Raw genomic sequence first — 25001 nt, 5'->3', positions numbered from 1 at the left:
TGCGCAACTGCAGAGGAAACTTTGAGGATGGTGGTGTTTTAGAGAAGCAAAATGAATCCGTTATTTATTTGAAAACTTTACCATTGAACTCAGTGAGCGTGCCTATACGTCATGCCTCCGTCACCCCTACTTTAAGCTTTGTGCTCTAAAAGTCCCACTGACATCAACACAGGCGATGCACAAGCAAAAACATGAAGGTAGCAAAGTGTAGCCCATCGCAAGAGGGGCTGTGGTGTTTTGTGTACATGAGGGAGCATCTTTCAGTATGAATGATTTATATTAAAAGATAAAGTGAAAAGTGTTTCTGGAAGCACACCAACCTACATCCCCCGTGTGATCAGAAGGCAGCAGCTTCACGTGGCCAAATGGGTCTGATGGTGAACGCAGGGAGGAAAGAGCAGAGCTGCTCACTTGCAAAGCCTTCTGTGATCTCTACCACTACTCTCACAGTGTGTAGGGACACATCAAAAGAGGGGATGATAAATAAATAACACTCCACAGCATGTTTTTTTTTTAAAGTTGGGTAAGGCATCAGTGGTAGTGAGTGCTGGAGAATCTTGAGGTTGGTTGCCAGTTTGGGTTTTTTCAGGAAAACCTCACAAGTGCCCTTTTTTCTATAATTTTTAGGAAAACCTTTTTGCACTAAACCATTAATCACAAAAAAACACACTTAGTCTTTAACTATCAACGATGATTCATCAAATTTTAAGCACACTGAGCTAATTAGATTGTATAACGGGTGTCGCTGAATACAGGAGGGAAATAAACACAAATAATATATTAATGGAGCAGATTCTATCTGTTGTACACTTCAGCCTAAATCTGATTTGATGCAACTTGTGATTATATTCTATTCAATTTTTAGAGTACATGGAAACGAGTGATTTTTAAATAGTCTGGGATTGGTTTTAGTATTTAACCCTCTGGAGGCAGCCATTGCAGATTTGTAACGTTAAAACCTACCTACCTAGTTACTCCACATACATCCTTCATGAGCATTTTTTAACTCGGAAGTACCCCTGAAGGACTTAGTTGTTCGTACCTTTATCAAAACTTATTTTGAGCCTGAGAGGGTCAAATAAATGCAGTCTGAAAGATTTGGGCTGTCCTTTCACAGATGCATTAAAACGCCATTATTACCGGTTTCAAAATAGATGGTTTCTTTTGTTCAATTCAATTCAGTTTTATTTATATAGCGCCAAATCACGACGAGTCATCTCAAGGCACTTCACATAATAAACATTCCAATCCAGGTCAGTTCATTAAGCCAATCAGAAAAAAAAATGTTTCCTATAGAAGGAACCCAGCAAATTGCCTCAAGTCACTGACTAGTGTCAGTGACTTGAGGCAATCCTCATACTAAGCAAGCATTTAGCGACAATGGAGAGGAAAACTCCCTTTTAACAGGAAGAAACCTCCAGAGGATCCTGGCTCAGTATAAGCAGCCATCCACCACGACTCACTGGGGATCAAGAAGACAGAGCAGACACACACACACACACACACACACACACACACACACACACACACACACACACACACACACACACACACACACACAGTAATGTTTCTATGGTTACATTGTGATTTCTTAGTAAATATTATATTTGACGAGAGATAAACTTTATTGTATTTATCCTAGTGAATCTATAATTAAACGGATAAACTAGTAGTAGCACATCCAACGTCAAGGAAAGCAAAAAGTTATTATCAGGAGAGGGAGAATGTTTTAGTGGTTAGCAGCAGTGTACTAAACGATGGCCCCCTCCATGAGGCCACCACAGCTCAGCAGAACATCATTGTAGCTTCTTCTGGGGAGAAAAACACTTACAGAGAAAATAAAGTTAACAGCTGAAATTACAGAAAATAATGCAGTTAAAGAGCAGATTGTAGAAGAAAGTAGTAGAGTGTGAAAAGTGGTCAGTGTATCCTCCACCAGTCTAAGCCTATAGCAGCATAACTACAGAGATAAATCTGGATAACCTAGCCTTTTTAGATGGAGGCATATTGGAGGCAGGGCAAGGGAGAGCCGTCTTTACCGACTGTACACTCCACCTCCCTCTACTCCCCCACTTGTCCAGATCTAGGCTAACATCAGATTTTAACTATAGGCCCTATCAAATAAAAATGTTTTAAGGTCTTAAAAGTAGACAAAGTGTCTGCCTCTCAGACTAAAGATGGGAGCTGGTTCCACAGGAGAGGAGCCTGATAACTAAAAGATCTGCCTCCCATCCTAATTTTAGATATTCTGGGAACCACCAGTAAACCTGCAGTCTGAGAGCAAAGTGCTCGGTTAGGAACGTATGGAACAATCAGATCACTGATGTATGATGGAGCTTGATTATTAAGAACTTTATATGTGAGAAGGAGGATCTTAAAATCTATTCTGAATTTAACAGGTGGCCAATGTAGGGAAGCTAAGACAGGAGAGATCTGATCTCTCTTTAATTATCATTAGAACTCTAGCTGCAGCATTTTGGACAAGCTGAAGACTTGTTGCAGTCAGGTATGAACATAATATAGAACTTTTCAGAAATTTATATTTTTCTTTACAGTAAACAAACAATGGGGATCACAAACTTATGACACTTTTAATTTAAAGTTCATCCACAGAACCACTCGTGGATGTGGATGATGGATGATGATAAAGGCATGAGAATGACAAGACAAGACAGCTTTATTTATTCAGCACATTTCCTACACAAAGGCAACTCAATGTGCTTTACAGCATCAAGAACAGCACAAACATTACTAAACAAACGCAAAAATAAACTATGGAATTGAATATTAAGCATTAAAGACGAAAACTAGAAAACTAACTGAACTTCAATATGACAATGAGTAGAAAACTAAAAGGGGCTGGTGACTAGTGGGGGTGAGGGATTATGTCATTCATTACAAAAGAAGGGTAATAGAGAATTTCTAGTTACAAGAAAACAATACTAAAGTTGTATAATGTGCCAGACCAATTTTAAGGTAACAAGGAATTTTATGTAACTTTGAGTAGGTTACCAGGAATTACTAAGTATTTAAAAAAATAGGGATGCACCGATACTGGTATCGGCATCAGTAATAGTTAACCGATACCAGGTACCGATACCAATGCAGTTGCCTGAAAGTGGCTTCACTGTAGCTTGTTATTTCTGTTCACCTAATTTTGTGATCATTTCTATTAGTATATTTTATTTTTTATCTACCTCACAGTTTTTTTCCTGTTGAAATCAGAGAATAAAATAAAACCTGTATTCCAATTCATTGCATTTTTGTGTGTGGTAGAAGTATTGTTATCTTTAATCGGTACCGGCAAGTACTCAGGTCCAAGTATTGGTATCGCATCGGTTTGGAAAAAAGTGGTATAGTTGCATCTCTAGTAAAAAACATTGATTAAAGTGACGGTGTGTATTTCCCCTGGCGATAGGGGGCAGTACATACTTAAATCATTGCAAGCAAGCAATTTTTTGTGTTTGAGTATCAAGGGTCAAAAATCCATTGGAACGCAATTTTTGAACGAGTACTTCTTCAGATTGTTCAACCTCCAGCAAAATGACAAGCACATCAGACTCCATTTCATCACTGGCAACGAGCAAAGAGGAAAATATGTAAAACTTCTATGAATGGTGAAAGTTTTGTAACCACTTGTTGCAAATCAGTAAACTCATTTTGTCCTCACAGGCTCCCGTAGAAGGAAAAATGGCATCTAACACGGTGTCGCACAGAGACTAGGTCCCAATCCCAATACTCACACTGCGCCCTACAGTCTTCAGCAAAGTGCACTTGGAGGAAGTGCACAGTGATCCTTTGAGTGCATAGTACACACGTGTGGAAATAACAGCCAAATTGAGACAGGGAGCATTGCGTTATCGATCGCAATGCATGCCAGTGTGCCGGTTGCTGTGATACGTTTAAAAAAAACTTTATTAACAACTTTCAAACAATCAAAATGTTATTTGAAATATTTTTACATTTGTTGCTTAAAGTTTTAGAACATCAACAAACTGTCCTAAAATTAACTACTTTCATTAGAAAATACATATTTTCTGAAAAATAACTTGAGCCTGTTCTCCTGCAGCAATGGATTTTGGGTAATACACAATTATTCACTCATTTTTGGTGCATCCCTAGCAAATATAGATGTATAATTGTGCTGTGTTAACTAGTCCACTTACTCTTCAAATCTGGTCAAAAAAACCTACAAACTACTTCTTACTGATGTGATCATTTTATGTGAGAAATTGGACTTAAGCGTTGTTGTTGTTGTTGTTTACTGTGAGTCACACTTCTTCTTTAACATGACGCAAACAAATGTTTGTTACCAGAAGACCAGTTTTAACACGTATGCAGGATGTTTTCATAGCCCGGTTTGCATTATATATGTTAAAACCGTCAGTGTGATGCAGATGTTCCACTTGTCAGGTATTATTTCAGCATCACACACGTGTGAATGTGGGTGCACGCGTGTGCTTATGCCTGCCTGTGCTGCCAAACTTATTTGTGTTTCAGAGACTTTCCTGCACCTGTGAGCATGTGTATTTGTGTGTCATCTTGAGCGCGCCGTGAAGGTGTCATTGTGAAGCCTAGACCCTGTAAGCTGTCAGACAGTGAGAGATGCTGCACCTCTAAAGGGCATACTTTCTAGGCCTTTCCTGTCTAATATAAGCCCTGGAACACTCATCAATGCTGTTGCGGTGCACCCCCATGTCCCTCAAGCAGCCACAGTGAGAAGCCACCTTTCTAACTAGGAGACCCCTTGCCTCTAAACTTTGCACACCCTTGTCTTCCATTTTGACATGATAAATGTAAGCAACAGTAATGAGGCGCCGGGTTGTCGAGGCATCCATTTTGTTTGGTTCACAACTAAGAAGAATCCTTTTCCTATCTCCATTTGACTACACAAAGACCCTGTTCTTTTTATATTTTTATCCAAGCTGACTAACTTAAAGCACCGCCTAATCCTGCGTTATAGAATTGCACTCTTTAATAGCAGAGGAATGTTGACTCCACTGGAAGTGGTACGACTACAACAGCGAAGATCGGCTGCTGAGAGGCTAGCCAAGGATTGAGATGTGTTGCTATCTTGCCATCTGTAACAGTCAAGGCTGGCGTCGTCGGAAACAGATCGCCTTGATACCAGCCACATCAAATCTCCAGTTTGACAAGCAAATAGAATAAAACAATCTATCGATCTTGCCCCACCTCCCCGTGTATCAACACAATCCATCTGTGTTTATCAGCCTATCTGGCTTCCTATCTTTTGTTGTCTGCAGGCAGGCGTTCTTTTAGTTTCTTTTCTTTTATTTTCTTCCTTCCTCCTCCCACATTTGTTTGGTGATCCATCAGCCTATTTACCTTATCATGCTGCCAAACCATCCATTTACACTCCCATCTGTCTGTCAAACTATATCTTAGCCTCCATTTGTCTAACTATCTCTCTGTCTACTCATTCACCTGTCAATCAGGCAGCTTGCTTTGGCTGCTGCCGATTCCAGCTGATTGTTTGACTGATGCCATCTCTGACCTCGTCTGCTCATCAGACAGTCGAATAATGTAATTATATTCTTATCACTTCATCTCAAGTTTTACACTGTACAGCGGGATTAAAGCGGCAGTTTTATGAAGGTGTCGAGAATCGCAAGTGAGAGAAGTTCATAAGGAAGGTGGTTGAATATTCATTAGATTTTACTTGAATAGTAAATTTTATGAAGTTTGTTTTACTGAAGACCAGTTTCACCGAACAGGAATGTTTTTGATCTACATAGCTGCCACCACAGAACCCAAAAGGAAGCAGGTCACTGCTTTGGCTTGGTCCACATCAGTTCAAGCCTCGGTGGAGCAAACTGGCCACTGATGTTCACGCCATGAGGGTTCTGGTCTCCCACAGAGGCCTAATCAGTCTTACACGATCAGTGACTGACGCCCCTGGGCACCAGAGTGCCGTTGCCTGATGGATTACTTTCTCTCCTGGCTTAGGCCAGTGAAACCCAGGCTTTTGCCACAGGCCCCATCTGTGCTCTCCATGGCTCTTGTATGCCCTGTGGTCATGGTCTCAGGCTGCTGGTCAAGGCCAAAATCAAAAACTTTAATCTACATTTGACAATACTAGCAGGCTTCATGCTGCTATTTCAGGAAGTAACCTTCTAGACCCAGTTATTAAATAATTACTTGAAATTATGTTGATTTCTTAGTATTAACCAATTAATATTTGTTTCTTCTGTAGTTGAATATTTTGAGAACTAAAAGATTCTCTCAATCAGAGCACTTTTTAAATTAATCCGTTTGAGACTGTAGTTACTAGGCTGGTTGTGATCACGTGTTTTTGCCCATGATCCGAGTCTGCCGATACAGGGTCCTGATCTGATACTTTAGAAATGCATTAAGTTAAAAACAGAGAAAGTACCCGAGTTTTCCTTTGTTTTTTTTTTTATCATTTATGTGTTTTTTCTTACTGTAAGTCATTTTCTGAGTTCATCTGCCATAAAACATCACTCGTTCAGGAAAGACATTGTTAAGAAACGTGTTAATATTAAGAATACATTTACAAATTACCTCATCACTCATATTTCCAATAATTTACTTAGTATGTGGCTGTTATCGGTGATAAGTGTTCCTGTGACAGCCGGAGGAACTGGTGGAGGTGGCTGGGGAGAGGACGGTCTGGAGCTTCCTAGTTGGGATGCTGCCTCCACGACCCGGACCCGGATAAGCACAGGAAGATGACGACAGCGACAACTTTATTAATTTAAATGAAAAATGTCATTGACACTATTATCCGACTAATTTTTTGAATGTTTTCTACATTTTTAAAGTTAATCACAGTTTAATTTCAAGTACTGTAACTCTTGGTTTATTTAATCTACTTTAGATTAACTCTACATTAAACCTCATCTGGCAAAAAATAGGCTTATTAAATGTTTGAGATTTCAGGGGCTGATAATACTCCAACTAATATTCATGCATCTGTTAATTGTGGCGTTTACCTTTTGGATTCCAAACATTTTAAATTTAAATTTGAATAAATTTGACCAGGAGACTTATTTGAATAACAGCACAAAAACCAAAGCCTATAACGGATGTCAACAACTTTCCTGAATCCAGCGATTGTACTAAACATCCTAAACAGCTCCAAATTCTCACCTTTTTTTACCTGGATGTTGCCTGCCTTTGGCACCAAACGACTTCAAGATGTCTGTTTCAGGCTAGCAGCTCCTCTCCTCCTCTGATAACCTCAATAAGACATTTTCATAATATTTCTATTGTTTTTTGTAGCCGTGTAATGGAGTTGGTGGTGCTACTGCAATATGCCACAGTCGTCCTGTTGTTAGCATACTTCTTGGTTGCTGTTAGTAGCACTAAAGTAGCTGTACTTACGACTGTGTTTACGTTCTGCCGTGTTAACTCTGGCCACCCGGGAGCTTCCAGCTGCAGCATAAACAGGAGTGAGCGCAGTGTGTGCCCTCAGTAGTGTCTTAAGGTGCTTATACTGTGCCATACCACACATCACAGTTGGCAAAAGAAAAAGCTGTTCCAGCCAAAGAAACATAATTTTTGGAAAAATGTCCCTAATTAATACATTTAAATAACTGAAATATCAATAATCTAATAAGAGAATGAATCCCAAAACATAAATAGATTAAATCGGAGGAATCCATACGCACATCCCTAGTAGACACAGCACATGACGGCCAGTAGCAGGGTCACACTTTTTTACAAAACACCTGTAAAGCTGCATCTGTAAAGTTGGAATGAGAAAGCAGATCATACCATGGCTCAAGGAGCCAGTCTGCAAAACCCGACTATTACAACCACAGGCAGTCATCCAGTGTAGTAAATATTCTACTATCCTGGCATTTTTGTGGTCTGTAATATCTATGTTTTATAAGGTATCTTTAAGTGTCGGCTGGCTCCGTGTTTTATCAGAGTTGCCGCAGCGAACTGAGCAGGGTTTGTTTTTAAGGTTCGTGTTAGATTAGTGGTGTTGAACGTAGCAATACCTTTTCCATCACATTAAATACCCAGTTTGCACACATTACAAGTGTCTATTACACTCCTTTTGCTCTACGGTTTAAAATGTGTCCAAACTGCAGACACTTTAGCTCTCCTGAGGTAAGCTCAGCCTGCCAGCTACTGTAACAGCTACATGTTATGGTGTATGAATTCCCCAGCTACCTTAAGTTTTTGAACATTGCGGTGTTGTCGTCATCTGTGAAACAATGATTATTGATGTGGAAGACCTTGTTAAAATTCAAACTAAGCCATTGTTAATAAGTTTTTTTAATGTATCATGAGATTGAGATTTTCTAAGTCATATTTGTGGTTTAATGAGGTTAAAGCCAGTCTTTTCCACCCTGTTCCTATGCTTTGAAAATCACAATCACATAATCAGATTGGAGCATCATGACTAATTACATTCTTGCTGTCATGTGATGGAATATGTACCGTAATTTCCGGACTATAGAGCGCACCTCAATGTAAGCCGCACTAACAAAAAAATAGGTTTTCTACACACACACGCCACACTCAAATACAAGCCGCGGCGCAGCAGCCACATGCAGGTCTCCGGCGCATGTATGGCCATAACATAAGATAATTAGACAGAAAGACGCTACACTGAGGTTTTTCGTTGTTTTAATTCAACAAAATGAATTTTACACACGGGTGAACGTGTCTGCAAGTTTAGAAAAGACAACAGCACTGATAGCATTCATATTTCTGGATGGTTATAAAATAAAAACAGAACTGACACGATATTACCGGTAATTTGCCTGCATGTTTAGAAGAAAAGAATAGCGCTGACACAGCATTAATAAGCCCTGGATGATTAGAAAATAAAAACTGCACACAAAACATGCCTGGTTAGTAAATAAAACACACTTGCCTACCAGAAAAAGTAATTCGCTCTCATCTTCCTCTTGCGCACTAAAGCCATTAAAGTCCTCTTCTTCAGTGTCGGAGTTGAACAGCCTCAGAAGAGCTTCGTCACATACCTTTTCTGTGGCGATGTCAGTGTCGTTGTCCGTGTTGCTGTCATCATCCCCGGGTGAAGCTGGCTTGAATGAGTTCTTCCTGCTGCCGTCTCCAGCACCGAACCATGGATTCATTCATTCATGCCAAGCTTATGTGCGGCAGCACTGTTTCCCTCCTTTACTGCCAGATCGATGGCCTTCAACTTAAATGTGGCAACATATGAACTCATACGTGTAGTTTCCATGATGAGGGGGTATGGGATTGAAAATAATTCTTTGTCGTGCCGGTTGCTTGCATGTGCTAAATTAAAATGAGTACTTTCTTCGATTTCCACTTTTGACTTCCACCTGCTTCACTTTCTGCTAAAGCGCCCCATGGCAGGTGAAGGAAACTCTTCAGTAAAGCCGCACCTCATTATAAGCCGCATGGTTCAAAGTGTGGGAAAAAAGTAGCGGCTTATAGTCCGGAAAATACGGTATTTATGCAAAAAGATTGTGCATCATAATACACCTGTATCCCACATCTAAAATAGTAAACTGAGCTTTGTATGCCACTGTTAAGCCAGTGTAAGAAGATAATGTCAAAGTGTTAACACAATTTTAGCAGTAGGCAAACAGGTGGGCAGTGATTAGCAGTTTCAGGAATTTACTCTGGAAGATATTGGTTGTCTTTCATGGTTATACTTAGGTTGAAGCGTGCTTCCAGAAGCTCGACTGCTGAGAGGACAGTCATGAATGAGAGTTCTGCCTCAGGCACTGATCGATTGCAAAGCGTTTTTATATAACTGTTCATTTGGGCTGTGTGTTCCTCCGCTGCATCCCAGAATGCAGAGAGGCGTTGTTCCGTGACTGAGGAATCAAGTCTAGCAGACCTTTTAAGGAGATTTCTGAACTGTGGCGGCTAACGAAGAGCCGTGTTACCTGTAGTCCTTCAGGTTTGTTGTTTTCCATCACGGAGCTAAGAAAATATTTGCTAAGCTTCAAGAAGACTGGTGTATTTTTTGAGCCAACCTCACAGAGTCGGTTAGAGCCTAAGTGCTTCTGGTGCAGGCACATTTTAGGTCATGCTGTTTTGTCCCCGGTGAGACATGTCAAAGAGTCACCACTGAGTAGGCAAAGTAGTAGTTTTCATCACTCTGGGAAAGAAAAAGCATTTGTGTAGGAACATGTGCAACAATTTCCTGCTCTCCTGAAACATATTTAGTATTGAGCAGTCGGGAAGGATTATTCTCAGACCAAGCTCGTTTCACTGGGTGTGAAAGGAGCAGTGTGGGGTTGTAAGTCAGTGTGCATTAAATGCAGTGTGTATGTAAAAAAATAAAATAAAATTTGACAGTGAAAAGAGCTACATTTATGCACAGTATTCTTGAGAATAGGAGCAAGTGGAGGTTTGTGGTAATAAGAAGGAAAGAAATTTAAAGCATGGCTGGTGAAGATGCAGAAAATCTGAACTTCAGTGCCACTTTTCACTTGCAGGTGTCACACGCACTTTTATGATTTTAAGGTTTTGCATATAAGGACTGGAAGTGTGACCTTGCAAATCTCAGTTCTATTACAATTATAATACAATATGATAAAAAAAATGAATACCAAGTAAATCATTTTCCTCTTTTTTATTCATTCATCATAGATCATATTATATCCTTCCAAATCTTATTTAATGCATGTCTCATTCAGCAGTGTGCTGCAAGACCGTCGGTTTTCCTACAAAGACCTGGCTGGCTGTGCTGGTTCATGCACTATTTTCACTGTAACTCTTAGAAAGTGATAATATCTTTGCTTGTAAAAGATAGAATTTATTGAACATATTTAAAGACATCTGCCTCATTTTTGTTTCACTAAACAAGGCAGATTTCTCATAGAGGACACTGTAAAATCTAGCCTGCAAAGCCCACGTGATCAGAACAGTGCATGCTAGCGAAGTAGCAAGGAACAAGAGTGATGTCGGCTGTGTGGCAGTATTTTTCAGTGTAGCTCAGTGCAACAATGGTCATGCACAAGTTCCCCGCGGTGGAAAGGAATTGGGCAAGTTTCATACATCCAACCTCATTGCGCATTTGTAGCAGCATCACAAAATACTGCAGGAACATTTTGGCATTGTGTTTTCATAGTTACTGTTGCTGGGTTTGTTCTCTGAGTAATATCTCTTGATCAAGCCTTTCATACATTCCACACTATGAAATAGGTTAAAGTACTGTATGTATGATTAGGGTGACCACATGTCCCGCTTTGTGCGAGACAGTCCCATATTTTTATTGCTTTTCACGTGTCCTGCAAATTCTTATGTCCCGCATTATTGAGAGTTTCCAGTTTCGAAACTGCAATCTCATTCAACCTTTTTATTTTCTTGAATTTACTATTAACCTGCTAGCTTAGGCCTGCAGATCAGAGGTCATCAAATCCAGCCCTCAAGAGCTACCACACTTCAGATGTCAGATGTTTTCTTGCTCCAACTCACCTGACTAAGATAAAGGAGTAATTAACTCATGCCTCTAAAGTTGGTTTTCGCCCGTTTGTGTCACACGTCACGTGATCATGAACCAGACAACCATGAATGAAGGAGATCGTTTTGGGACGCCGCTATGCCTAAAGCGTGGCGCTAACTGGAAAAGCTTCTGCAGCTCACAATTTGGCCACGGATTATGAAAGAACGGAAAAAGCTAGAAACATGCAGATTCTTCCTGATGTAAGAAGTGAGTCTACTCTGTCTTTTGGTAGTTTTGGTGTTTACGTGGTCGTAGAGCACATTGTTCTGTGGCTCTTCAAAGAACAGTAAAATGCTCATAAATGCTGGCAGCCAGGGGCTTTCTGTTCAGATAACGGCTGGCAGACGATGAGTTAACAGGCTTCTGCAAAACTCAGCATGGTGAGGAGATTATGAAACCACTTGATTCAGGTGTGCTGGAGCAGAAAACCTGTCAAACATGCATTCAACCAAACATGTATGTTGGAACAGGTGCAGATGCAGTGGAACCGGTGTGTAGGAGCAAAGAAAACTGCTTTAATTAAGCTTATTTACAGTCTGTCGTAGAGCTTGATTAGATGCTGAACAGGAAAACAACTAAAACCTGCTGGACGGGGGCTCTTGAGAACCAGATGTGGAGACCCATGGTCTAAAACATTGCTGTTGTAAAGGTACTAGCTGCGACTTATTAGCAGTTATCCTCTTCCTTTCTGTTTAAGCAGCAATACAAATATTGTTTCCCCAAGGCTCTATCGACCAATTGTTGGGAGCTTGTAAAGACCAGATGATTGTTTTGCTTCACTATTTAAAACCTAAAAATTAAACTTACCTTTGGACTTACTTGTACTTAGTTTCCTCTGTGACTGTAAGTGAAATCCAATGAGGAGTTGTGTGAGGCTGCTGCAAGGAAGATCCTCTTTATTCACAGTCTGGGTCATTCACCACTATTGCAAAGTATGCACATCTCCGATCCAATTGAGACAGAGCGATGATAGAGGCATGAACAGATTAACCACATCCCCGGTGCTGTCAAAGCCAATTGCATGTGTTTTGACCACCCTGCTGCTCCCTGCTAATCCCCCCTTGTTACCATTCACTCCAGAATGCTGTCATTAGACTTGTTTAGCCTCCGGATTCTGTATACTAACTGTCATACAGGAATTTGAACTTTTAAACACACATCCTAAACCATAACGCTGTGAGATGTTGTGTCCGTTTTGGGTTGAGATTTAGTTTTAATGTTTAGCATGAACTCTGGGCAGTGTGTGTGTGTGTGCAGAAATCACAAGGGGCCAGCTTTTTGGTGTAAACATTCCAGGTAATGTCAGTAATAGGAGGGATTAAAGAGGGAGAAGCTGTAGAGAAGAGCACAGCAAGTGGGAGAATTTCTGTATCTTGCCTAAGCATGTTTATTCAGGCATGTCTTAGGTATTTGCCTCTGTCAGTCTGATCACCCTTGCCTACTTTAACATGCTGGGTTTTAAAAAAATAACAGCAGAAAACAGATTGCAGCCCCCTCGCTTTCAGATCCCATGTCAGTCTACAGCCCACTCACTGAACTTATACTTATTTAAAAAAATAGAAAATACAGGTTACAGGTAAATCACATTTAACTCGAAGCACATTTTAGCTAATAGTTGAGTTTATTATTTGGGAGAAGCAAATTAAAGACAAGGACGTATTGCATTCTAAATTAGTTGCATTTTTATGTGATTAACTTGGAAATTGGTTTTTTAGCCCTACAATGGTGATCAAACGTGATTATTTACTACAAACAGTGAAAGGGCCTGGCTCCAAAAAGACACCGAGTGAGAAATGACATGCTAATTTACTGTGGTGGTTTTCACAGTTTAGGACAGATCATAATGTGGGTCATGAAACATGAAATTTGGGATTCTGACATGATTTCTATTAATGAAATTAGACTAAAAAAGTTATTTCTAGTGGAATTGTTTCATCTTGCCACCCCTACTAAATGTACTGTTTCATTATACACTTATTTAGCCTCCTAATTAATGTCCCTGTTTTCTCCATGAACAAATATTTGTTAAGCCCCTTCACTCTGACCATCTGAGTATCAGATGACTCTTAAACACAAATAAAGACATTTTTTGTCAAGAAAACTCAGGACAGGTTTTAAACTCGGTCTTTAGGCGCTTTGTTACCAGCAGCCTGTCATAAAAATCTGAAAAATACTCAAGACAACTCAGTTTGACACCAAAAATTGTAATTTAACACCAACAAGTTTATTCCCTAAAAGCTGAAAACTTGGCACACAGTAGATGAACAGCTGAAGGATAATGCATCCCACAAGCCTTAGATGGATTCTTTCTTCCTATTTCTTGAAGCCATGACCTTCATTTAAAGTTGTTCTGCTTCAGATGCTTTTTAGAACCTTTTGTTGTCCACCTTCTCACTTTCTATTTTAAAGTACCCCCTCCACAATGTGCTGCCATGGTCAGGTACAAGGACTAGACAGAAAATGAGTGAAAATCAGCCAAGTTCAAAGACTTCTCAAATTGAAATTCTCCCGTATTCAGTGGCTTCAGCACCAATCTGCATGATCAGTCTGCCCCCGTGGATAAGCGAAAACATTTATCAGTAACTCCTCTGTGAAAGAGAGGCTTGTGCTGGAATGCTGGTGTAGCAGATCTCTTTCCCTTTCCACTCCAAAGGTCTGTGTGTTCACTTTGAGTTTCTCAAAATTTTAACTTCACTGTTCATTTATTCTAGTTTTCTTTCGTGATTCCTAAAGACGGTACTACTACTACTACTACTACTACTACTAAACTTTATTTATATAGCGCCTTCACATGGCGCAAGGACCAAACAAAGCGCTGCACAACAGAAATGAACATAAAGAAATAAAAACATATAAAACCCTTTAAAAACCAAGAAAAGCATGTAGATTAAATCTAGGTGGGGGAGCAAAAAGTGCAAAGGCACCCATTAACGAGACTCCTCTTGAGTAAAAGCCGAAGAATAAAAGTGTGTTTTCAGACAGCTCTTAGAATTGCCGAGCGTGGTGGCGTGTTTGACACATGTAGGTAGCTCATTCCAGAGCCTCGGCCCCAGCACCGTAGAAGTACCGTAGAACCTGCTAGAAATCCAACTAGTTTTCTTTTTCCTTCTCCTGCTTAAGTCATAATTAAACGTGTTGACTAATAGCTTTTTAATATTTACCCCCCTTGGAACAGGGTAATGCATCTAGTAGATAACACTTTAAAGCTGTTTATTGTAACTACCACAACGGGTGAGTTTTTGTTATTGATATTTTGCTTCTTGACTTAAAAAACACATCATCAATTTTTATTTAAACCACAATGTGTAAAATTTTCACTTGTTCACCATCAAATTCTGTTCACAAACTTTTCATTTTTCATTAATATTTCTCACCAGCCTCTATTCTAAATATTCCCATTAGCTTGAAATACTTATTTACATAAACTATGGTCGACCCTACTTAGTTGTGCGCCATCTTGAAACACGGTAGCTGTTTAGGGGCACACAAGATTTAGGGATGGTGCCAGTTCTTTCTGTGGCAGCCATGCTTGCCCCGCTCCAACCACCCGCGACACACCTCTGCCTCTCTGATTTTATTACTCATAATTAGATCAAATTTAGAAAAGAATACAGTTTAAAAGAATGGACTATTGAAACTTCTCTGAACTGCGTGGCACCCCGGGGCTTTAACTTTGCAAAAGAACAGCTTGTTTACTGCAAACTGAGCAGAAGTCAGAAACAACATTAAAGTATTGGGTACTCTTAGCCTAGATTCAATTGGCAAACAATGACAAGTACTGATTTTTACAAAGACCAACTTTTATTGTTCAGGTATGTTTTTGCTGCTCTCGTTGATCCGTCCAGGGAACCATGTTTACGAGCTCTGGGGTGTGTGCTACCTGGGCCACGACTTCCAGTGTGAAGGAACATGAACGCTATCTCTACATCATGTCTTGTTTCTGTGTGGGGAGGTCCATCACTCTGTAGCTTGGAGGCTGGTAGCAGCGGGGGAGGGTGGAAGGGGGGTAAGATGAAAGAGAGGAACAGAAGGTTGTTCTGTTGCCGCTGCTGCAGATGCCCTTACTTCACACGACATGTTGATGTGCAGCAAGCAGATTTAATCATCTTTATTATGTTTTTTTTAAATTGGCACAAAGCGACAGACAGACAGATTACACAAAGCCGGGGATTCGTCAAAGACTTCACCGCTCACTTGTTCTGCACAAAAGACTCTCGGTGTGGGTGAAACAGTACAAAGCTGCAGCTCAGCTCTGCTCTTCTTCTGAGGCTGTTTAGTCATGTAATTATGTGAACCTGACCTCAATCAATATGAACGCCCTGCTCAGATGTTTACCCAGAGTCTGATGCTGCCCATACAGTATTTACCTAACACCGGATAATCCCTCCAAATTCTTCCTGTTTAGACTGACCAATCGGAGGTAATTCTGCAAAGCATCTCAAGCTGAAAGTATTTGATAGATGAGTGGCTGGATTTCCATCTTTTGCAGATCACAGAGCCTCATCATGATGTAATTCTGTGTAATTAGCCGAAGTCGACAAGAACACAAAGACATAATGATATTTAATCTCCTTTCAGCAATCTCAGAACATCTATCATAACATGAAATGACGTTTCACTGGAGGCCTCTGGAGCACTCAGGGAAAGGTTGTTGTTCTTCTCCACCTCCAGGCCTTTGCTTTAGCTTTTAAGTGATCTCAACATCCTCACTTTTTATTGCCGCTGCTCTGTTCAGATGCTCTTTGTTGTAGGGCAGCAGCAGCTCAACAGGTTGAGCGGGTTGTCCAGTAATCGGAAGGTTGCAGGTTCGATCCCGGCTCCGGACAGAGAATTCTGCTGTTGTGTCCTTGGGCCCGTGCTCGGCAGCCTCTCCTCTGTCAGTGCGCCCCAGGGCAGCTGTGGCTACATAGTAGCTCATCACCATCGGTGTGTGAATGTGTGTGTGAATGGATGAATGATACACTGTAGTGTAAAGTGCTTTGGAGTCCTTACTCTGAGAGGAGCTATACATGTGCGGATCATTTATCATGACGGAAAGATCCGCATCGTACACGTGTGGATTTTCTTCCATCCCAGAAATGGGAGGAGAGGACGGGATTTCCTCACTGCGATGAGCACTCAGCACTGAGACATTTTACAGTGAAGTGGACTTTAGAAACAATGTGTGTGTGTGTGTGTGTGCGTGCGTGCATGCGCGTGTGTGTGCGTGCGTGTGTGTGTGTGTGTGTGTGTCAGTTCTTCTGCCGCCCCCACTTACACCCACAGTGCATTTAGCTACATTTTGTAAAGCGGTGCCAGCCAGCGCTTAATTAAGTGCTGGGATGCCAACGTGTCCCTGCTCTAACACAGAATACCTGATCCTCTTTTGTCAATTTCTTCTCCTGTTCTTTCGCTCCGCTGTGTCACTTCTACTGTAACTCCAAAAGACGTCGCCTCTGGGAGATGCAGGTAAAGAAGCCATCAGAACCAATACGGGTAGACCGAGTTGCAATCAGCGCTCCAAAAAAGAAAATATGGTTTGTCTTTTGTGTGGATCCGTCCTCCTTTTCTTCCCCATCTTATGTTGTTTCCCACTGCACCTGTTTGTGCGTGTGTGTGTGTGTGTGTGTGCGTGTGAGTGTGTGTGTGTGTGTTTGAAGCTTTCAATTCAGTAGAGGCAAGCAGTAATGTTCCTCTCCCTGTAGAAATGGCTGCTGTTTGTTCAATTGTTGTGATAGATTGATGTGAGGTGAGAAAAGATGGGCTTGCATGCACCTGAAGATGGGAACAGAAAAGTCTTTATGAGAACCTAAAAGCTCCTCATTCAACACTCCTCTGATGGGAGATGCGTTTGGCTGGTTGGTTCTCTCCCTCAGCAGCATCTGGGACAAAAGCTTCCCGGCATATTTAAGCAGCAAGGCAGGAGACCAGTTACCCCAAAAGTGTGCTTACATTTTTAACAAATGCTCCCCGCTCCTCAGATGCTCACTCTCATAATCTGTTGTTTTCAGTTTGCACCACAGATAAAAGTGAAAAACAACATTTATGGAATTAACCTAAATGTTTATTTTGGATGAATGTTCCAGTTTAGCTTTAATATTTTTATTCGTGGATCTGTAGAGTCCCAGTTTATGTTTCCTCCCATGAACCCCCCCACCACCACCACCACCACCATACACACACACACACACACAAACACGCACACACACACACACACACACACACAAACACACGCACGCACGCACGCACGCACGCACACACACACACACACACACACACACACACACACGTAGTTCTAGACTGAGGCTCTGTATCCTCTCAGCTGCGTTGCCTGCTCCTCTGAGAGGTTAAAGACGACTGCTTGCCCAGAAATGAGGTCACAGCAGTTGGGCTCACAAATGATTGGCAGGACTGGATTGTGGATGATCTACTTTTTTCTCCTTTTTCCCCTTTTTTCTATTAAATTGCCCCAATTTTTCCCCTCGTTCTTTCTGCGTTGAATGGAAGCTTGTTTTGAAAAGCAGCAAGGCTGCATGAGTCGTGCTTTCAAAGTAAAGCACAACCTGTAGACATTTTAAAAAAACGAGTGCATGGATAAGTAGTTCTGATGTGTTTGGACACACTGCCAGAACATGTTAGCTTTCAGGATCGCATACAATATGTAAACGTGTGTTAGGCTAAAAGGAGCAGAGAATACGGAACATTTCCTAAATCTTGAAGCGTCTTCCTGTTGCTCCTTCTGTTCCTCCCCCTCCCTCCCCCTGTCTCTCCTCCTGTGCACCATCTGCATGATGCTTCACATCCAATCTGAAGAAGGGAGTGCTTTCTGTTCGCTGCTGTGAATGTAGGCCCGGGTTTGAGTTCGTCTCCTAGCCATCGCTTTCCCTCGCAGCTCATTACCTGACATGATGGATGGAATGAGTGCCATTAAACAACGTGCAGCTTCGGACGGCTGGCACCCTGCAGCAGGCGCTGAGTAATGGGCGCGTTGGCTGCGGCGCACTCAAAAATACCAGGAGTCCTGTGTGGGTGTGCCTGCAGTCGCCTTTGTGCCTCGGCTTCTGGTTCTGTCCAGGCCCACCTGCCACCTGGCTGCTCAGCGGATGTCACGGGCATTTCTGGGCAGCCTCGGTTGGACCGCATTGGAAGAAATATTTGCATTTCTTTGTCATGAATCTGGCAGAGAAGTTCACCCAGAATTCTTGACCACATACGCAGCCGTGAAACATTTGCTGCCACTTCTACCATCCCAGAAGGAGCTACATCTAATTAAACTGTCAAATTCTCCGTTTTTGTGTTCCTTTTATTTAATTTCTTTTTCTTACTCAGGCTTCATCAGTCTCACAGAGCCACAGTCAGCCGAGCAGCTCCGGCGCATTGCTCGTGTTTTCTAGTACAGAACGCCAGAACTGTTTATGTTAATGTTTATGTTTATTTATTTGGCAGACGCTTTTATCCAAAGCGACTTACAATTTATAACCAAAGGGCATGTTGTGATCTGTGGGGGAAACCGGAGTACCCGGAGGAAACCCACGCATGCATGGGGAGAACACACAACTCCACGCAGAAAGGCCGCAGCCGAGTTTCGAACCTGCAACCTTTGTGCTGCGAGGCAACAGTGCTAACCACTGCGCCACCATGCAGCCCATGCAGAACTGTTCACCTGAACTCTGATTTGCACTAGTTGTTGCTATTTACAATTAAAGGGTTCAGACAGCTCACCAGGGAAAACATTTTGTTCATTCCAAATGGCTCTGGGAATGATTAGCAGAGCAAGGATCAGATCTGAATGTTCAGACAAGGCTGCAACTGAATTTGAGTTAGAAAGACTCTGAACTTCCCTTCGGTCCTTGGCATCTTTTTAGACGCCGAAAATGAGAGGAGAGCAAAACAGATCAGCTCCAGCAGCGAGAGTGGCTACTTACCTCCTACAGATTCATCCTGTTTGCTTTGCAATATCAGATCAACAGTAAATGCAGATGGAGTTCAGTTTCTCTAGCCACACCCAGACCTGCTTACTGCCAAAACATTAGAACCACTTCAACATTCTGACAATCTGAAGTCTAAAGTGTCCACAGCGACACTCTGTTCCCCATTCTAAAGAGATTCAGGAACAAAAGAACCCAGATCAGCATCTAAAGGGCTGCAGGCCTTGTTGGTCAGGGTTAATCTCATGACTCAGCTATAAGGGTTGGGGTCAGTTCTAGGTCTAAAACCTCTGCTGACCATTAATAACACAAAGACTCATCTCACATGTGTATTTGCAGAGGTGTGTGTTCCATTGTTTGTGGTGTAAAACCAACTGCCTTTAAGATAAATGAAAGCAACACCCAGGCCACCATCGTGGTGGTAGTGTGATGGTCTGGACGACTTGTTGCAGTTGCTAGAACATGACCCTAACCCTATCATAACATCCTAAAGAAGAAGGACTGACCTTTGACCTCAAACAAGCCAGTCATGCTGAAAAACCCGCCGATGTGGCCGAATGTGAAACATTCTGCAAAGACGAGTGGATCGAAACGCCACGCCCCGCTCCCCAGAGATGAGAGAGAAGCAGCTGTCAACAGATCCTTGAAAGCAGCGTTGCTGCCAGTGTTACAACCGGGTAAATATTCTGTAATAAACAAAACTCAGGGTTGACTGTGGTTCTGAAACATCTGAAAACTAACAGAAACATGTCTAAGAGGGAGATGACTTTCTCACAGTGCCGCATACGTAAACATGCTAACCTGGTCAAATGGAAAAGCCCCACATGTGCAGCGTATGTGTGGTCCGATTAATGCCCGCTCTAGTGTGTGTGTGTGTGTGTGTGCATACGTTGTATCTGATGTGAGAATAGTTGAGGGGCTCTTAAGTGGAAGCCAGGATCAGGAGATGAATGGAGTTACTATGACACCCGACACAAGCACCCCCCACTCCAGCAGCTTCCTGTGTTCCTCCGTCCTCCCCTGCTGCTTTACTCTCAATCAGCCTGGATTTGTCTTCCTGTTGTTCCTCCTTCTCCCCGCCGTCACTTTTCTTTGCTTCTTAGTTTCTATGAACACTCTTTCATTTAGATAAGCTCCTTCGTCAAAATGGATCAATGTAACACTTGCTTGTCCTCTCCCAGTCTCACGCCCCGTTTCTGACTCTCCCTTTTCATCCTGAACAGACAACCGCCGCGCAGTCCTGGAAAGGTCTCGTTCACGCCACAACACAAGTCACCAAGCTCGATGATCGCCCACGCCTACCACAAGACGCTAGATAAGTGCCAAAGAGGCCTGCGATGAGGAGGATGAGGAAGACAACCGATGGAGGGGCATACCACCTCTCACTGTGGCGCACACACACACACACACACACACACACACAAAGTAAAACCCTAAACAGTGTTTATCAGGCACTTTACATATGTATTCATGATGATTTCATTGTCTTCTCACAGCTACTTGTCTACACAGGACATGTTTTAAGGATTCAAACCTGTTTTTCTTGCTTTTACAAACAAACACGCTACACTTCACACACTCGACATGAGACTTTTACTGAAAACAGACATTTTGACTAGAAGGACGTGAAAATACCACACGCTCTCACGGAGGAACGCGGGCAGCTGTCCTTTAAAAGGAAGCCGTGTCAGCAAGTCCCCACCGAAGAGACAGCAGCTTGTTAAAGTTTGCTTCCTGTCCGTCTCAAACGCCACGTTCAGTGATAATCATGTCTTCTGACAAAGCCACGCAACACGGCGGCTGTCTGCAGAGATGTTACAGACCATGTGACTTATGGATGTGAAGCTGCAAGAGGCTCTCCTTTTTGATGAGGTGCATTTTACTTTTTGATGTATAATATCTCACTGCCGCCTTCGGGTGCTGATCCTGAGGTCACTTTTGCTGTTAATATGCACAGACTTACATTTTTAAATGAGTCTAACACTCCAGAGGGACTTCCACGAACTCCCAGACATCTCCTCAGATCATACAGGTTCTCAGTCAGGGTCACCTCAATTTACAAACGGTAGTACAACTTCTTCAGGACGCTTTTTGAACATGAAGGCTCTAAAAGAATAGAACGATTGAGAACAGAGGTTGTTCATCTCCTGCTGGGCTCTTAAAATATGCAGCGATTATACCGATAGGAATACAGGAGTTGTTTTAGCGCATACTAACCAAGATTAGCCATGTTATTATCGGACATATTAGGAATCATAATTTAATCCCACATGTACTGATTATTAGAGGAAAGAAACAGATTTTAAATCATCAGGAAACTTCTGTGGGATCAATGACACCGTCGTGGTGTAACATAGGTTTTATTCATGTATTCGGGGTAAAGGCGTCTGTATTCCTCTCTTTTCCTAACTGCAAGCAGGTGCTACTAAAAACAACCGTTAAATCCACACAGAGACGGGGCGTGACCAGAATTACTGACTGAGCGTCACAGATGGGACGTAACTCGTCCTAAAGCCGCCGAGCGCCTTCCAATTCCCCAGCATTAATGGCATAAGTGACCCTTTTACTATAAAACAAGTAACTTTACTAACACCAGAACTTTGCTTTGGGCTGTGTGTGTTTCTCTTTGGGACGAGCGAGCCGCGTGTGCGCTTCATGCCAGCTCAGTAATCAGAACAGGAACCGGGGGAAAATGGGATTCAGCGTGCTTGACTCCCGGGCTGAATAGATGGAGATTTTTCATTTAAACAATCTGCCAGCGCTGCTTGTGACGTGTCTGTTTCACAAAGCCCCCCTCACACACACACACACACACACACACACACACACTCTTCCCTCACAGCCTGCATGCTTCTAAAAATGCAATTTTACACATCATCTCGGTTCAAGGTGCACCCACAATGCTCGGAGAAGTCTGCATATTTAAGAAGACAATAACTCTCCTCTGACTATGGGCTCTAGCAGTCACAGAGAGGAGGCATTGAGAATGAGTTTTCTGGATAAGGGACTCTGCGCTGACGGGAGTGTTAAGGACGTGTTGAACACAGCAGAGATGGAGATGTTTTGTCAAAGGAAGTGATTTCCTCTCTGTAATCGCTCCTCGCCCTCTGTTCTTCACAACAACTCACCTGTACCATTCCAAGCATCAAAGAGTTTTTGTTTTATTCATCAGTGCAGCAAGTTCAGTCCTTTCTCCTTTTCTGATTGGACTCTGTTCATATTTTAGTGTCTTTCTGATTAATTTAACTCAAATTTTGTTTATTATTTAAACAACGTGTCGACTTTTTTTTTGTTCAATTACAAGAGAGATTGTACAGACATGCGGGCTGTTTAAAAGCGTGTTTTGGTTGCTCTTGAGGATAGTTAAAAGTAGGAGATTTGTTGTGAATGTGATGGTCGTGTATGTATCAGCTGAAACAGCTGAACTTTTTTTCTTTAGAATTAGGTTAGATGGTGTAAAAAAAGTCATCAACTTGTCATTTTAGACTGAGCTACAAGTGTTAGCCACTGTAGAAGTTTCAGATCATAATTCTTGCGTAAATCCATCAAGAATCAAACTAAAAAACGAAATCTGACTAATAATTGGAAAATTCAAAGCTCTGTGTAGTTTTACTGATGAGAGACTTCTACAATGGAACCTCATTGTCTCTGTGATTGTTGTATTAGTCCAGCTTCCATCTTTTAGGAGTTTTGTGTGTTTTTAATAGGGAATAGCAGCGAGAGATCCCGAGGGTCGGCCAGCCTGTTCTGATCCATCCTAATTGTGTGAAAATCAGCCCTTCGTCCTTCTTCTCGTTACTAACAAACCTCAGCTGATGACATGACCTTACGCGAGTGAGGAGGCAGGGGTGTGAGGTGTAAAGGTGCCATTTCTGCGGTCACCAGTGGCGAGCGCTTCGACTTAATTAAAAGTTCCTACCGTTACTCACGCTCACAGACCGTGCACTTTACCTCACACGATATTCAGCTCAGACAGAGAGTCTTTCTTTCTAAATGTCTAAATGCAACATTTCCACTGATAGAGTCAAGTATTTGCAAAGAGCATCTATTAGTAAACACCAACCAGCTGCCACATATCCAGTTCGCGCTTCCTTCAGTGGTGTTTGCTGCTGATGTGAGGTAAGAACATAGGCGGTTGCAGTTTTTGTTGGAGAAGCCAGTCTGACCACGATGTTTACGCTGCCACATCCCCGCCTTCCTCCATGTTGAATCATGTTTTAATGTCTTAAGAAACATTTATATTTGTAACATTTTAAGATTCTTTGTATCCTTAGAAACATTAAACAAAGTCTAAATGGTTATGCACACTGTCCTTCCATAGAACATGTAATGGAGTGTGGTACTAAATGATAACCACTTTGTTATATAAACTTTCTGATTAATCGTCTCCCTGTCTTTTATTTATTTATCTACTTTTAATTGACTTACTTTTTCATGTACAAGCGTAACACAAGGTAATAATTGCTAATCCCTGAAGGTATAAAGGAGAAACGTGATCACCCAGACCGTTACCAGTACAAAAGCAGGTTTAAGGTAGTTTACATTTGTTATTCTGAGCAGGCGCCATTGTTAAAGTTAAGAGCTGGGTCCTACAGCAACGTACACCTGATATATTTTTCAGACAAGGCCTTGAAGGTAAAGTTCAGATCTTTTGAAGTGTGTTTCTGTGGAAACACTATGCACTGTTAATATCTTACCTGTTGTGGAACGCCCTTTGAACAACTTGGTTTAGAAAAATTAAGACTACTTTTGATCGTACTGATGAGCTAACGGTTAGTCACAGTGTGGCCAGTTCCAAAGTGAACTATTGTCACTTAGAAACTCAAACTTTTACATTAACATTCGTGTTTATTTAGATGGAATTCTACATTTATTTACAGCAGAAATTACTAGACTGCCTGAAACACAAACATAACTTTGAAATGTGACATTAACAGAAGAGTTTAGAATAGTGTAAAAATATACTTTTTGCATCAATTGTGGTGACATTTTTAATATTTGACTCGTTTTAAGATATTAGAAATCCACTTTTTAACCGGTCCCATAGTGATTGACTATCATCATCTGCTTGGGCAGATTTGAACTTTTTTCACTAAATTGAATTTGTTCACCCACTTATTTACAGCTGAGCCAATAATTAATCACAGAAACCGTTTTCAAATCATCTGAACTACTGAGCCAGTATCTCACTGGACTGCAACTGTTTGTCTCAAATTACAAAGATCACTGATTTCTTCTTGAATAAAGATGCTACTAAAACATTGGTCCATATGAAGCCTGACTGGCTTCAGTGGTGAAAAGGTCAAAACCAGATTATTGGAAGTCACCATTTACCTTTCCTCTGGTCACCATCACTAAGCTCAGAATGTGTACACGTTTCTACTTTGAGTCATAATGGTAATGCTAAATAGTTCACATTAGGTGTGTTTCCACCACCAGAACTTCAGGGTAGATTTACAGGAACCTACTGACACGCTTGTCTCCACTTGACCGGGCTGGCCGAACGGTCATTTTCAGGAACTTTCTGAGTACCTGTTCAGAGGTAGGTACTCCAGACGGCCCGGTGGAGTAGCTGAGCAGAACCTCTGGTTATCTCACACTGATTGGTTGTAACTCAGTAGGAAGGGACATCAGGAGATGTTTTCCAA

General features: G+C 41.7%; 1 protein-coding gene across 5 annotated transcripts in view; it reads left to right on the top strand.

The window, feature by feature from the left end:
• diaph2 (diaphanous-related formin 2) overlaps window positions 1–20827 on the top strand; it is a 562944-nt gene extending 542117 nt beyond the window's left edge. For all 5 annotated transcript variants that reach the window (XM_054740030.2, XM_054740029.2, XM_054740031.2 and 2 more), the window contains one exon: window positions 20577–20827. In XM_054740030.2, coding sequence (XP_054596005.2) covers window positions 20577–20641 — 65 coding nt within the window. In that variant the 3' untranslated portion in view covers window positions 20642–20827. The remainder of the gene's footprint in view (window positions 1–20576) is intronic.
• The last annotated feature ends 4174 nt before the right edge of the window (window positions 20828–25001 follow it).

Source organism: Nothobranchius furzeri, chromosome 1, assembly GCF_043380555.1.
Source record: "Nothobranchius furzeri strain GRZ-AD chromosome 1, NfurGRZ-RIMD1, whole genome shotgun sequence".
In the NCBI taxonomy this organism is placed as follows: domain Eukaryota; kingdom Metazoa; phylum Chordata; class Actinopteri; order Cyprinodontiformes; family Nothobranchiidae; genus Nothobranchius; species Nothobranchius furzeri.
Note: the sequence above shows the minus strand (reverse complement) of the source record. Positions and strands in the feature narration are given on the sequence as shown.